Genomic DNA, 14623 nt, shown 5'->3' on the forward strand with positions numbered 1-14623 from the left:
ACAATAACCATGGGCTAATATTTACTGTAGTGACACTGGGCCTCCTATGGGCCATAGAAACAGTGGGCCTTCTACAGGCCGTAGAAACAGTAGGCCTTCTACGGGCCGTAGAAACAATGGGCCTTCTACGGGCCGTATCATCAATGGGCCTTATATGGGCCGTATCATCAATGGGCCTTATACGGGCCGTATGATCGATTGGCCAAACATGGGCCAATAACAGGCCGCATTATGGCCGTAAACGGGCTAGAGTTGGAATCGTCCGTTCATGGGCCGACCATAACGGGCCATCGTTAATAGGCCGTATTTGATGACGCTATGAAAACGGCCCTACATATTAACGGACCACAAACGGGCCGACTGTAACCACGGGCTGAATTTGGCCCACAAGCAGAAAATGACAGTAACGGGTCGTAAGTAAACGAATGCTGGAAATGAGCCCAAGAATAAATGGGCTCTGAGAAGGCCGAAAGATAACATGGGCTAGAAACGGCCCAACGGAATAACGGGCCGTTAATGGGTATAAAGTGATACACTGTTCCTTACGGGCCAGTTTCACCACGGGCCGTTAATGGGCGTAAAGTGATACACTGTTCATTATGGGCCAGTTTCACCACGGGCCGTTAATAGGCCAAGAGTTACATAGGGCCTCATATGGGCCGAAAGACATCATGGGCCATACATGGGCCAGAAGTGAAAACGGGCTGGAATCATATTGGATGGCCCAGATGACGCTACTGGGCCTAATATGGATAGGGCGTAACGGGCCTTGGGTTAGCGGGCTGTAAATGGGCTATATGCGGACAGGCCGTTAACAGGCTTTCCATGGGCCGGCCCGCCACCTTTTGACCAAGTCAAACGGGCCGGCCTTTTCACAGGAATGGGCCTCTGTTGGGCCGTGCCACGTGTCGACGTATCATAGGCGCCTTCTGTCCAATGAGTGGATGACATCTGTCCCAATGATGAGCCGACACGTGTTTCCTCCAGCCAATGACGATTTTACATGTGGAAAATCCCCATTGGTCGGGGCTGTTAACGGGTTATCGGATCCAAAACCCGACCCGATAGCTTAACGGCGTTCCGTTACGGTGGATGCCACGTGTCGGTCACCCTTAACGAAAGCACTTCTGTGACGCGCGATTTATCGTCATGGAAGTGGACACTTCCCTGATGATAATTTTGGTAATGTCATGTAACACTTCTACGACAGCACAAGTATGACTATCTTGATTCTGTCATAAATTTGTCATGGATGTACATGCATGAAAAAAAACGCGACCTACTGTGACAAACACGTATCATCACGGAAGTGTATTTTTTTTGTAGTGTAGGTTGGCCTCTCAAGCTCCGAAGCGGCAACTTTGGTGTTGGGCATGGCAATGTCTTTGTGGCAGATGCCTCCGTGCGGGTGCTTGTGGGCCGTCTTAGCTATGAGGGCAATGAGGTGATTCCCTGGCGAGGCGTTCGTCGTGCGGTTATTGTTGTCGAGGCCGGTCTTGCCTGCGACTACCCACCTAGATCTAGATCTGATAGTTGTCTTCATTGTGCTCCACCTACCTTGCCTCACATCGGTTCTCTGGATGGGGGCGAGGAGTTGTCGCTAGTGGACTTCACATGGTTAGAGGTCATTATCCTGGGTGAAAGCTCTGCCTGACAGTGTAGGTTCAAGTAATGCCCGGCCCAAAATCATAATGTTACCGGCCCATTTTACCACTCGTATGAAAACGTAGGTGAGGCTTCACACATGTGGGGGTTGCACCTCACCGGCCCATGACATGTGTTTATGAGTAATATTTTTTACAGTTTTTTTTATTTTCTCGATTCTAGTTTTTGTGTGTACACAAGGGTGGAGCTCCCCTTATGGCAAGGTAGGGATGTCGATTTCATAAAAAGCAATTTACATATGTATGCTAATGATAACTGGCAAACATTTGTTGGGCAGAAACTGCCAGTGAACGTTCTCGCAGTCATTTGATTGATCAAATGATGATAATTTTTCAAAAAAAATCCTTCTCTAAGAAGAATTGACATGTTAGTCCGAAGAAATTGACATCCTCCTGTAACTAAAACTGTCATGAAAAACGTTCGCAAATGCCAACCACCTCAGCAAACTTTGTCCGGCCAAGAGGGTCCTATATATGTATGCACACTCTAGCGGACAACAATACTAACATTGAAAAGTACCATGATATTTAGAAGAAACAAATGTATGCTTCAACAAAAATGGTTAACTTTTATAATATTGGTCATCGTCATGAATATAACAATTTTTGTGCAATATTAGAAAATGTGCATGGCATAAAAACAAATTAAAAATTTCATAACACTTAATATTCACTAAAATAAAAAATATTATTTGTGCAATTTAAAAAAAAACTTCATGTCATAAAAATGTTCACTCATCTTTTACAAAAAAAAAACATGAGTTTTTCAAAATTATAAACCAATAGGGAATATAAAAATTTAAAAGTACAAGAAAAACGAAAAAGAAAATGAAATCAAGAATAAAAATTTAAAGAAAATAGAGAAAAAAAGGAAAAAAAAATGTATGGAACCTTTTCAAATCTCGGCGCAAGTTTTCCAAAACTAGTCCTCCTTCCCAAAATAGCACGCAAACATCGACCCACTATGGCAGGCGGTGTAGGCGAGCGCTCTTTCCACTAGAGCGTCATCTCACGATATTAGGTTTTCGCCGCGTACCATGGCCACCTTCCGGCACCTGGGACAAATGTGTCGGCTTGTCGAACTGGGTTGATGGACTTATCACTTGAAGGGAAATGATAATGATTCATCCCCTGAGTCGATTAAAACTAAATAATATGCGCTTGAAAATAGATAACTTATATATGATTTATTTCTGGATTTTTAAAGATGTATATTTTTTAGACTAGTTGTTTATTTGTGCTAAATTCAAAATTTCTTCCTCAAAACACAAAATGGGGAAATGGATTATGTAATAATGCTAAAGTAGAAAAAGAACAAAATAAAGAAAAAAAGAAATTAAAAAGGCATTTTTTACGGTCGGATGCTTCCCATATTGGGCCTCGGCCTAGCGGACACGCTTCAGATGGCGTTAAGGTGATATGTATCGCTTAATGCCATAAGTTACAAACAATCACTCACGTTGCTAGCGTCGGCTGGTCCGACCTATTAACTTGGAGCGCTAGCTTCTATAGCATAGCAAAGGTATGATTTGGGAGCTTCTTCCTTTTAGTTTTCCCTTTTTCGACAACATACAAAAATTCGATAAATTTCAGGGCTGATGAACTTATCACTAGAAGGCGAATGATAATGGGTCGTCCACTGAGTCAATTAAAAATAAATAATATGCACTTCAAAATAAATAGTTTATATTTGATAATGTTTTAAAAATTGTTTCATGATTTTTAAAGGTATGTAATTTTGAGAATCAATTTATGTGTGTTAGATTCATGTGATTTAAAAAAAGAAATAAAAAAGATTCATGTATTTTTCAAATAGAGTTTACACATTTCCTCCTAAAAAAACAAAAGCGAGAAGGAATCAAGTAATAAATAAGAAGAAAAGAAATAGAAAATGAAAACAAAATAAAGAAAACAAGAAATAAAAGGGCCAAAATTTTGACAGTCGAGCGCTTCCCAGACTGGGCCACGCTTTAGATTTGTGTTGCTGTGATATGTATCACTTAATGCCATACATCTCAAACAATGGGTCGGGTCGCTAGCATCGGCTAGGCCGACCTGCTACCTTGGATTGTTAGCTCATATAGTGTAGCGAAGATATGATCTGCGAGTTTTTTTCCTTTTGTTTTTTTTTCAATAACATAAAAAAAATGTTCACAAAATGTTGGCGAATTTGAAAAAAATGATTGTGAAATAAGAAAATGTTCATTAATTATAAAACGGTTTATGAATTTCAATAACGGTCCTGAATTTGAGAAAAAAAACAGGAATTCAATAAAATTTTCATGTATTTTTCAAGTTACGAATTATAAACAATTTTGTGATTTTAAAAATGTTCATGGGTTTGAAAGTTTGTACAAGGATTCGAAAAAAATGTCTGCAAATGTGAAAAAGTTCGTGCATTTGACATATGTTCTTAAATTTGAAAAGCCACAATGAAGTTAAAAAATGATCATTAATTTGAGATATATTCATGAATACCAAAAATGATCATGAATATGAAAAATGTCCACTGCTTTGGAAAATGTTTTTGTATTTGGATAGTATCCATGGATTTGAAATTTTTTTACAAATTCAAAAACTATTTGTGAATTAGTAAATGTTCAAGAATTTAAAAAATGTTCATGAATTCGAAAAACATTCACTTAATGATACATTTTTCATGAATTAAAAAATATTGACAAATCGGAAAACAAATAGAAATTACAAAAAGGAATAATTAAAAAGGAGAAGGAAGAAGGAAATAGAAACAAAAATGGGGTAAAAAGTAAAGGAAATAGATAACAAAAAACCAAAAAATGGAGGAAAAAGATGGGGAAAACTTCTGGAACATTCCCAAAACTATGGAAGGTTCTGGAGAATATATGGGCATCAACAAATCCACCTTCACTTTCTCCCTTCCTTGCCGGGTTAGCGTTAGCACTACAATTCTTTGCACATATCTTCCTTTTAAAAAGAACTTCCTTATTACCAAACACTACATCTTGTAGGCAATAGAAGCTCTAATAGCCAACCCTTCTGCTCATGTGCAACATTGTTTTCTATTGGACTGAGAATTATAGAGAGATCAACTCGTTACAACAGCCAGTACATCATCCTACAACCGCTTCTCTAAACATTGTGGTGCCCAATGAATAAAACCAGAATTTTATTAAGTTCATTAGCTTGTGCCATAACCCTAGCATGCATAACTAAACTTACTGTTGGGTAACCATTAGTCATAGTTCTTCCAGGCTAACACTAGTTCATGGCAAAACCGGTTCTAGGAGTTGCATATCCTAATTTCTTCACCATCCATTCCAGAAGATCACAACAAAAAGTTTCCCTTTCACAGCCATCAAATGTTTCAGCCTATTCTTTTATGTAGCTAGGATTTGTGCCTATTCCATAGAACCAACCATTGTGGTGAATTTCCAAGCTAAATTCATCGATACCCTCTTCTACATTGCGCAAAATTGGGCAGCCTTTCAATTTCAGTTTCGATGCCAACATTGAAGGAAATATGCCCTAGAGGTTTATTGCTATTGCTTTCTTCATGTCAAATACATATTCCTTCGACTATGAGATTATGCAACTCCCGGATACCGGAGGAATTCCTTATGTGCTATATATCAAATGTCACAACATAACTGGATGATCATAAAAATGCTCTACATGTATTTCCGAAGGTATTTGTTGGGTTGGCATAGATCGAGATTAGGATTTGTCACTCCGAGTATCGGAGAGGTATCTCTGGGACCTCTCGGTAATGCACATCATAAGAAGCCTTGCAAGCAAAGTGACTAATGAGTTAGTTACAGGATGATGTATTACGGAACGAGTAAAGAGACTTGTCGGTAACGAGATTGAACTAGGTATGAAGATTGTAGGAGATATTCCCTAGAGGCAATAATAAATGTTATTGATTATCTCCCTGTTCATAATTATGTTTATGTTCCATGCTATAACTGCAATGATTCTCGAGTCTGCAATATCCACGAGGCTCGGAGGAAGACTCATATGCACGTGTGGAATAATAAACGGTAAGAAGTATTCCTAGTCTGGCCTCTAAGACTAGCTCAAGTGTTGCATGATGGTTCTGTTTTCCTGATCATGGGCATGTCTATGCCAGCAATCTTGAGGGAACAATGTTAAGAGAACATTTGTGTTGAATCGACCCGGCATGATGTTATGCTAATAGATTCATTCGTCACAAGTTAATGGTACATAACACAGAGATGGTTAACGTTTGCATGATTCCTTAGACCATGAGAGTATCGAGTTTCTTCATGCTTGCTTCATGAACTTTGGGGTTTGTTAAACGTCATCCGTAAATGGGTGGCTATTACGGCGGCTTACGGGTTCATGGAAAAGTGTGTCAAGTAACTTGATAGCTCAAGATTGGGATTTGCTCCTCCGACGATGGAGAGATATTCTCGGGCCCTCTCGGTATTACGGTATCCATCATCGTCTGGCCAGACAATTTGTGATTTGATCACGGGGATGCCGGAACACGAAACGAGAAAAGAGAACAAAACCGGTAACGAGGTAACTTGCATGGTGGACAAATTGTTCGTCCATGGGCATGCAATAAATCTCACCTCGGGTGTTTGTGACATATCGCGAAGCAACAGGAATAGCTCACTGCAACTGGAGGTTCACTCGAATATTCATTCGTGTGGGTATAGGGGTCAATATGGGTGTCCACGGCTCCGATGTTGATCATTGATCGGAAGGGGTTCCGGGTCATGTCTATACTTCACCGAACCTATAGGGTCACACGCTTAAGGGTCATCTATCTGCTGAATACTAGACAGGGAGTCTGAGAGAAAATCACCGAAAAAGTTTCGGACAGCGGAAAAGTTCCGCAGAGAGAGGTCACCGGATGAGTTTCGGTGAAACCGAAAAAGTTGTTTCGGGGTATGCCATTAAGTCAAAATGGTTTCGGCACATGCCTGATAATTCTTGGAGGGTGCCAGAATCATTCTGGAAACTTTTTGGAATTTTCAGAAATAAAAACCGAAAATGTTTCGGAGCTGCCGGTACCGCTTTGGCTGTTTTTCGCAGATGAAATTCACTAATCTGAAATTGTTTCAGAACGAATCCAAAATCATTTTAGTGGGTACTGGAATTATTCTAAGACCCACAGAAATATTTTCGGATTTAGTGGACGCGAAAAATTGTCTTCATGAATAGTGAAAACGCATTCTTGTTTGCTTTTCGCAGATGAAAATCACTAAACCGAAATTGTTTCGGAACGCGTTGAAAATTATTTTAGTGGGTACTGGAAATGTTCTGAGCCCACATAAATATTTTCAGTTTGAACGGACGCTGAAAAATGTCGTCATGAATAGTGAAAGTGATTTTTGCTTGGCTTCTTGGAGAAGCCACCTTGAGGGCCTTTTTGGTATTTCCCCCCTTGGCTTCTTGGAGAAGCCACCCTTGGGCTTGGCCTATAAATAGGGGTGGAGGGGGCTGCCTAAAGGATCATCCCTTCTCACATACAAGTGCCATGCAATGATCTGGCTTCTCTCTCCCTCCCCGCGAAATAGTTTCGTAGAGCCGAAAGGTTGTCTGGGTTCCGGCAGGAACTAGTTCTGGACGGCGAAGCCCTGCCGGATAGATGACACCGTATGTGTGCAACTCTGTAGAGAGATCGTAGTTTCGGTCTTAGTTCGTGAGTGCCTCCCGAAGGGCTGTCCATGTGACCGTCCGAGTTTCGAAGGTCCTCCCGAAGGGCTGTCCGAGTGACCGTTCGAGTTTCGAAGGTCCTCCCGAAGGGCTGTCCGCGACACCGTCCGGGGGGCTGTTCGACCGCCTCCCGGAGGGCTGTCTGAGGAGCAGATGAGGGTATACATCCTCGCGGTTGGGAGGTTGTAAATCCTAGCTGCGGGGATCTGCACCGCCGATCGTCATCGACTCTACTTCCCGCTGCGCTACGAGTCGGTAACGAAAAAGATCAAACCATGTATGCAGTCTCCATAGTGGTCCTGGGCTGGTGCGTAGGTCGGAAATTTTTTGTTTTCTGCTGCGTTACCCTACAAAGATACCGACGATCGAATCTCGGGCAAGTAACATACCGATGGACAAAGGGAATAACGTATGTCGAACGGTTCGACAGATAAAGATCTTCGTAGAATATGTAGGAGCCAATATGAGCATCCAGGTTCCTCTATTGGTTATTGACCGGAGAGGTGTCTCGGTCATGTCTAGATAGTTCTCGAACCCGTAGGGTCCGCACGCTTAACGTTCGATGACGATTTTGTATTATATGAGTTATGTGATTTGGTGACCGAATGTTGTTCAGAGTCCCGGATGAAATCACGGACATGACGAGGAGTCTCGAAATGGTCGATAGGTAAAGATTGATATGTAGGAAGATAGTATTCGGACACCGGAAGTGTTCCGGAGGGTACCGGGTACATATCGGGTCACGGGAAGGGGTTCCGGGCACCCCCGGCAAAAGATATGGGCCTAATGGGCCAAGAGGGGAAGCATAGCAGCCAGCAGGGGCTGCTGCGCCCCCCCCATATGGGCCGAACCAGAGGATAAGGAAAGACGGGAAGGGAGAAGGAAGGGGAGGGATTCGGCCTCCCCCTTCCTTCCCTCCTCCCTCCTCCTTGCTTCCCCCTCCGAAACTTATGGAGGGGGGAGGCCGAATTGGGGAGGCGCCCAAGTAGGATTCCTCCTACTTGGGGCGCCCCCTTTGTGCTCCCCTCCCTCTCCCACCTATATATGCATGGCGATGGGGCGCCTAGAACACACACGAACATCTGTTAGCCGTGTGCGGCGCTCCCCTCCACAGATTACGCCCACGGTCATATTCTCGTGGTGCTTTCACTACTAGGAAAAGGGCTATAGATGGAATGGCCACTAATGGCGCACCAGACATTTGGTGCGCCATTGCTATATAGTAATGGCGCACCATGTGCTGGTGCGCCATTAGTGTGAAAGACACTAATGGCGCACAAGACAAACGGTGCGCCATTAGTAACAATTTTTTTTATTTTGCCAGACATACTAATGGCGCACCAGGACATAATGTGCCATTACTAGTTGTAACTAGTAATGGCGCACCAGCAACATAGTGCGCCACTAAAATATTTTTTTATTTTTTACTTTTTTGCAAAACTACTAATGGCGCACCCCCTCCATCTCGCCATTACTAGTTTAAGCTAGTAATGGCGCACTACTCCCCGTGCGCCATTAGTGTATATTTCATGGACACTTGATCTCGATCCCCCTCCATCTCGCGATCGCTATCCCACCTCGCCAGATCCGGTCCCCCTCGCCGCCGAGCACCCCCTGCACCCTCTACCCCGCTCCACCGGGCGCCGCCGCCGACCCCCCGCACCCTCCCCCGCTCCACCGCCGCCGACGACCCACCGCACCCTTCCCTGCTCCACCGCCGCCGCCGCCGACCCACCGCACCCTCCCCCGCTCCACCGCCGCCGACGACCCACCGCACCCTAGCTCCCCTGCTCCACCACCGCCGATGACTCACCGCACCCTCCCCGGCCCGCTCCACCGCCGCCGACGACCCCCTGCACCCTCTCCGGCCTGCTCCACCGTCACAAATGAATGCTATAGCTAATTCCTCCCTCTCCCTCGCCAGTTCCCCTTCGTCCCTCTCCCCCGCGCCAGTTCCTCTCCGTCCGCTCCCAATCCGCGCCCCCGCCGCCTCCCTCTCCCCATCCTCCCCTCCGACCCCACCCCACTCCCGCCGGAGCAGCGCCGTAGGGCCGACACCAACCTCGCCCTCGCCCGCGCGCGCCGCAACCTCCGCCTCGCATTCAACAGCTACACATTCTACACTGAGGACAAGGTCATGAAGAGCGATGGTTATCAGAACTCCGGGGTAACGATGGAATCCTACACCGGTAACAACAAGGACAGAGCACCCCCCGCAACCCCCGACGACCCACCGCACCCTCCCCCGCTCCACCGCCGCCGAGCACCCCCCGCACCCTGTTTTTATAAAAATTATTACTGTTTTTATAAAAAAATATTACTGTTATGATTTAAACAAGTTTCAACATATTTAAACACAAATAAATATCAAACAGCATTTTAAATGCATTTTTTATAAAAATTATTACTGTTTTTATAAAAATATATATTACTGTTATGATTTAAACAAGTTTGAACATATTTAAACACAAATAAATATCAAACAGCATTTTAAATGCATTAAAAAAAATTGGGGAGCCTGGGAATCGAACCCAGGACCTCCTAGTGTGTGTGCTGCGTGCTGACCAGTCGGGCTAGTGGGCGTGTTCTAATGGAGATAGGGTTAGGTGGGATATAACCTGACCAGTCGGGCTAGTAAGTAAAACAAAATTCTAATGGCGCACCAGGGGGAGGTGCGCCATTAGAATCGACGTACTTATGGCGCACCAGGGGGAGGTGCGCCATTAGAATTTTTATACTTGTTCCCCTCGCACTGTCGCCTCCCTCCCTCCCTCTCGCTCGCCAGATCCCCCACTCCTCGACCCCAACCGTACGCCGCCGCCCCTTGCTCCGCCCCCTCCGTCCGCCGCGCCTGCACGCCGGCGAGCGCGGCCCCGACGCGCCCATCCCGCCTGCCCCTGCCGTGCTCCGCCACCGGCCCCTGCTCTCCTTCGACCGCGGCGAGCGAGGACCCGGAAGAGCTCGGATCCCGACCGCGACCCCTTCGCCGACCCCGACCCCGACCCCTCCGGCGGCCAGGTACCTCTCCTCCTTCCTCCTTCCTCCCTCTCTCCACCATTCCCCATTCCCTCCCACCTGTCCAGCGCCGACTCCATCACCATGGACTGACTCCCTCGCAGTCGAGATCCGCCCCGTCGACGTCTAGCAGCCCAGCTCGACCTCCAGCCACTCCAGCTCCCTGGTGCGCCAAAAAGGTGGCAGCTCGTAGGTAATAACACAGAAGCTCAAGGTGACCAGGGCTCAAGGTACTAACACAGAAGCTGACAATGGCCCATGCTCTAGTTCTGTCCATTCTCTACCACTTCGAGGGTAACTTTGAATTTCAGAAATTTCCGAAGAAACAAAATATGAACTGTATGATACAATATAGAGCAGACTTGGTGATTCAAGTTTTAGCTCCTTTCTCTGAACTTCATCTCGTAGCTGACAGTAATCCAAGGCCTGAAATGTCGAATAATATTTTTCAGATAAGTTAAGAAGATCATAGGGCCTCTGTATTTGAGAAATGCACACACCCATATTGTGAAGACATATCAAACTAAAAAACAATTGCGAGCACTTTAAAAGAGGGTCCTCTGTTTCTGTTATTTTCTAATTCACTATGACCACTTTGCACACACGCAGATGTAATCAACATAACAACATCTGTATTCATCAACCTCTGATATGGATATCATACTCGTGTATTCAGTGATGGCCTAGTGTACACAAAAGTCAGTCACACACCAAACATTGGGAATGCATAGCCTGTTGGAGTATTCCTTCTTGAGCCAGGCTCGTAGCCTCGTACATTGCTTTCAGTATGGGTGTAGAATCTCTAGCAGATAGTTCACTAGTATAACAACAATGGTCATTGTTTAGTATTTGGCACTTCTGTTTAGGTTAAAACAATGTTATTTTTTTGTTCTTTTGCAAAGATTAGAGTGCAGCAGCCCTGTAGATTGTGATTAATTACTACATGATTCAGTTCTAAATATTTTGTTTTATGATCCCAGTGCAAAGGAATTCATATTTTAGTTTACATCTGTCTATGTAGTGTGTTGTGAAGGCCAAGTTTGAGAAGTGGTGGTGTCGCAGAGCAATCCTCTCCCTTGACAGGTACAATGTCCACTCTTCCACATGTCTTAGTTTTTTAAATGCAATTGCTTCATTGCCATATTACATCATTAACTGTTATATATTCCAAATCGTGCAAAACTTCAATAGGGCAAACCTTATGTGATGATACAGGTTGTTAGTTGCTACTAGAAAGTGTTGAGAGATATTAAAGCGGTGTAACAATTGCTGTCGGGTTTAGCAACTGATATCTTCTTCATCTCCTTTTGCACTGCTTACATGTAAGGTATTGTAGTTTAGGTGCTTCTTTCACCAGCTGCAAAACAATGCAGCTGGTGCTTGATGCATGTGTTAATGCATGCATAATGCTAGTAAGCTCCTGTTATGGGTCTCAAGCATGAATGTACCCCAAGATTTCTATTGGAACTGGACATGTGTTAATGCAATTAGGTGCTTCTTTCACCAGCTGCAAAACAATGCAATTTCATACGTTTTCACCAGCTGCAAAACATCATAAAAATACCATTAGGTACTTCCGTAAACACAAAAATAGAAACAATGCAAGACATGGCTTGTCTCTGATCCTCTGTTTTCTTTTTTCATTGGTTGCATTTTGATCCTAAATGTCAATCAATAAGTCTATTATTAGGAATCAGCAAAGTAGATTATCTATTCTACATAATTTCTAATCTGATGTTTGCATTTCCTAACTGTAGCATTTTTTTCTCAGACCAAGGCAAATGAAATCGACTAAAGAAAGAAATAGCATTTACCAATTACCACTAACCATGGCACTAATGTTTCACCTTAGATCATATGTTTGTTCTCTGATACACATGTGGGAAACCTTCTAAACAACAACCTATTAATGGTAGTTGTTCTTTGTATTGTGGAATACATCGCATGTTTTATAAATGGGGTCAGATGTATAATTAGTCGATGTATAATCCTGGTACTAATTGGTCTCTTCTGCTGCTTATCAGAGATGGGGGGAAGCAGCCACCGCCGCTCTGCCTCACCGGAGTACGAGTTGGATGCTTTCGAGTTCTTCAGTATCATACTTGGGACTTCAGTATCAGCCACGAGGCAGGTATATAAAACGAGAGATCTCCCCTTCACCCATCTCATTATGATAACTCTGTTGTTTGCTACATCACTCCTTGTCCCAAATTGCAGAGGCTGCCTGACACTTTTATGAACATGCTGGGTGAAGATCCGCCACATAATGTGAAGCTCCGACAGGCCGGCAGCAGGGTTCGCAGGCTGTGGGACGTGGAGTTGGTGATCGAGGAGGGCCACATGTACCTGTGCCGTGGCTGGGAGAAGTTCTACAGTGCCTACGACCTACGGACCGGGTACTTTCTTCTCTTCAGGTACGACGATGACGCCACAATGCTCATCGTGAAGGTTTTCAACACGACTATGTGTCGCATGCGCTACACTGACGACGAAGATGCCAGTGCGTTCTGCCTCTTCTTATTCCTCTACATTTGGCTTTGTCTCACATCGATTGTTAACGGCCATTGTTGCATTTGGACAGGCAATGGGAGCAGCAGCAGCGACACTGGCTACAGCCAAAGCAGCAGCGATTATGGTTGTAGCAAAAGCAACAGCGATTCTGGCTTTAGCGAAAGCAGCAGCGATTCTGGCAGCAGCAAAGACAGCAAGAAGGATGATCCGGACTGGAGTGGGGGAGAAGAGGAGCAGAGTGGGCCGCTGCAGGATGACGATGGGCATCAGGCTGAGGATGACCTAGCGCTGGTGGTGGCTGACCAAGGGCAAGAGATGGTGGTGGCTGACCATGGGCAAGAGATGGTGGTGGCTGACCATGGGCAAGAGATGGTGCTGGCTGACCATGGGCAAGAGATGGTGCTGGCTGACCATGGGCAAGAGATGGTGGTGGCTGAGGATGACCTAGCGATGGTCGTGCCCGTCCTGCCTGAAGGTGGCCTCGCGATGGTGGTGGTACCTGACAATGACCACGCACCGGTGGTGGCGCCGGCGATCCCACAGCTGGGCGACATGACCACGCCAATTGTGGTAGAAGACTACATCCCACAGCTGCCTCCACCGCCTCGCCGCTCTTGGCGCATCAGGCTGAGGAAGGAGAAGGAGAAGAACAATGAGAACTGAACTATGTGAAACTTTTGTAATATGGTGTTGGATGGATAACGATGTTGGATGAACAATGTGAAACTTTTGTAATATGTAACGATGGAACTATGTGTTGGCTATGTATGTATATATGATGAAACTTGTGTGTTGCATATGATTGTTATATGGATGCTTGTTGTATATATATGTGTTGGATATCTTATATGTGAAATAGTGACCTGAGATTAAGAAAAAAACAATTTTTTTTTAAAAAATGCTACTAATGGCGCACTTCCATCTGGTGCGCCATTAGTATACCAGTTACTAATGGCGCACCTGTGGGATACTAATGGCGCACCCGTGGTGCGCCATTAGTATACCAGATACTAATGGCGCACCTGTGGTGCGCCATTACTAAAATATTCTAGTGGCGTGGTGCTAGTGGCGCACCAGTAGTGCGCCATTAGTAGGCAAAACTGGTGCGCCACAAGTAAGCCTTTTTCTAGTAGTGTTTGGCGAAGCCCTGCACGGATCACTTCACCATCACCGTCACCACGCCGTCGTGCTGACGGAACTCATCTACTTCCTCGACACTTTGTTGGATCAAGAGTTCGAGGGACGTCATCGAGCTAAACGTGTGCAGAATTCGTAGGTGCCATACGTTCGGTACTTGATCGGTCGGAACGAGAAGAAGTTCAACTACATCAACCGCGTTGTCAAACGCTTCCGCTTTCGGTCTACGAGGGTCCGTAGACACACTCTCCCTCTCTCGTTTCTATGCATCTCCTAGATATATCTTGCGTGAGCGTAGGATTTTTTTTGAAATGGCATGCTACGTTTCCCAACAACCATATGGTCCTCCAAATATATTGCAACTTTATGTCAAATTTTTTCCATGTCTTATCAAGAAAGCATCTCCTAGGAAGCACGACTAATTCATCAACATTAAATAAAATACACATTTCCTATTTGTCTACCCAATGACAAACCCTATTATGGAAACCCCAAATCAGATGCGATAGTGGCTTACAGTTACAGTACTCCGGTGTTTCGGCTTCGTCCCAAGGAAATCGACGCCGAGCGAGCTTCTAGCCGGCCTCAGAAGGCTCTTCGCTATAGCCGCTGATGGGTCACCACCATCT

The 14623-nt window shown here is 44.9% G+C and overlaps 1 protein-coding gene across 1 annotated transcript; it reads left to right on the forward strand.

Annotated features, from left to right (window-relative positions):
* The first annotated feature begins 12587 nt into the window (after positions 1-12587).
* Positions 12588-14416, forward strand: LOC141042004 (uncharacterized). The gene is made up of 3 exons (XM_073509565.1): positions 12588-12846; positions 12928-13352; positions 14390-14416. Exons 1-3 carry the CDS (start codon positions 12588-12590, stop codon positions 14414-14416), a joined length of 711 nt encoding a protein of 236 aa, XP_073365666.1.
* The last annotated feature ends 207 nt before the right edge of the window (positions 14417-14623 follow it).

Source organism: Aegilops tauschii, chromosome 2 (assembly GCF_002575655.3).
Source record: "Aegilops tauschii subsp. strangulata cultivar AL8/78 chromosome 2, Aet v6.0, whole genome shotgun sequence".
NCBI lineage: Eukaryota > Viridiplantae > Streptophyta > Magnoliopsida > Poales > Poaceae > Aegilops > Aegilops tauschii.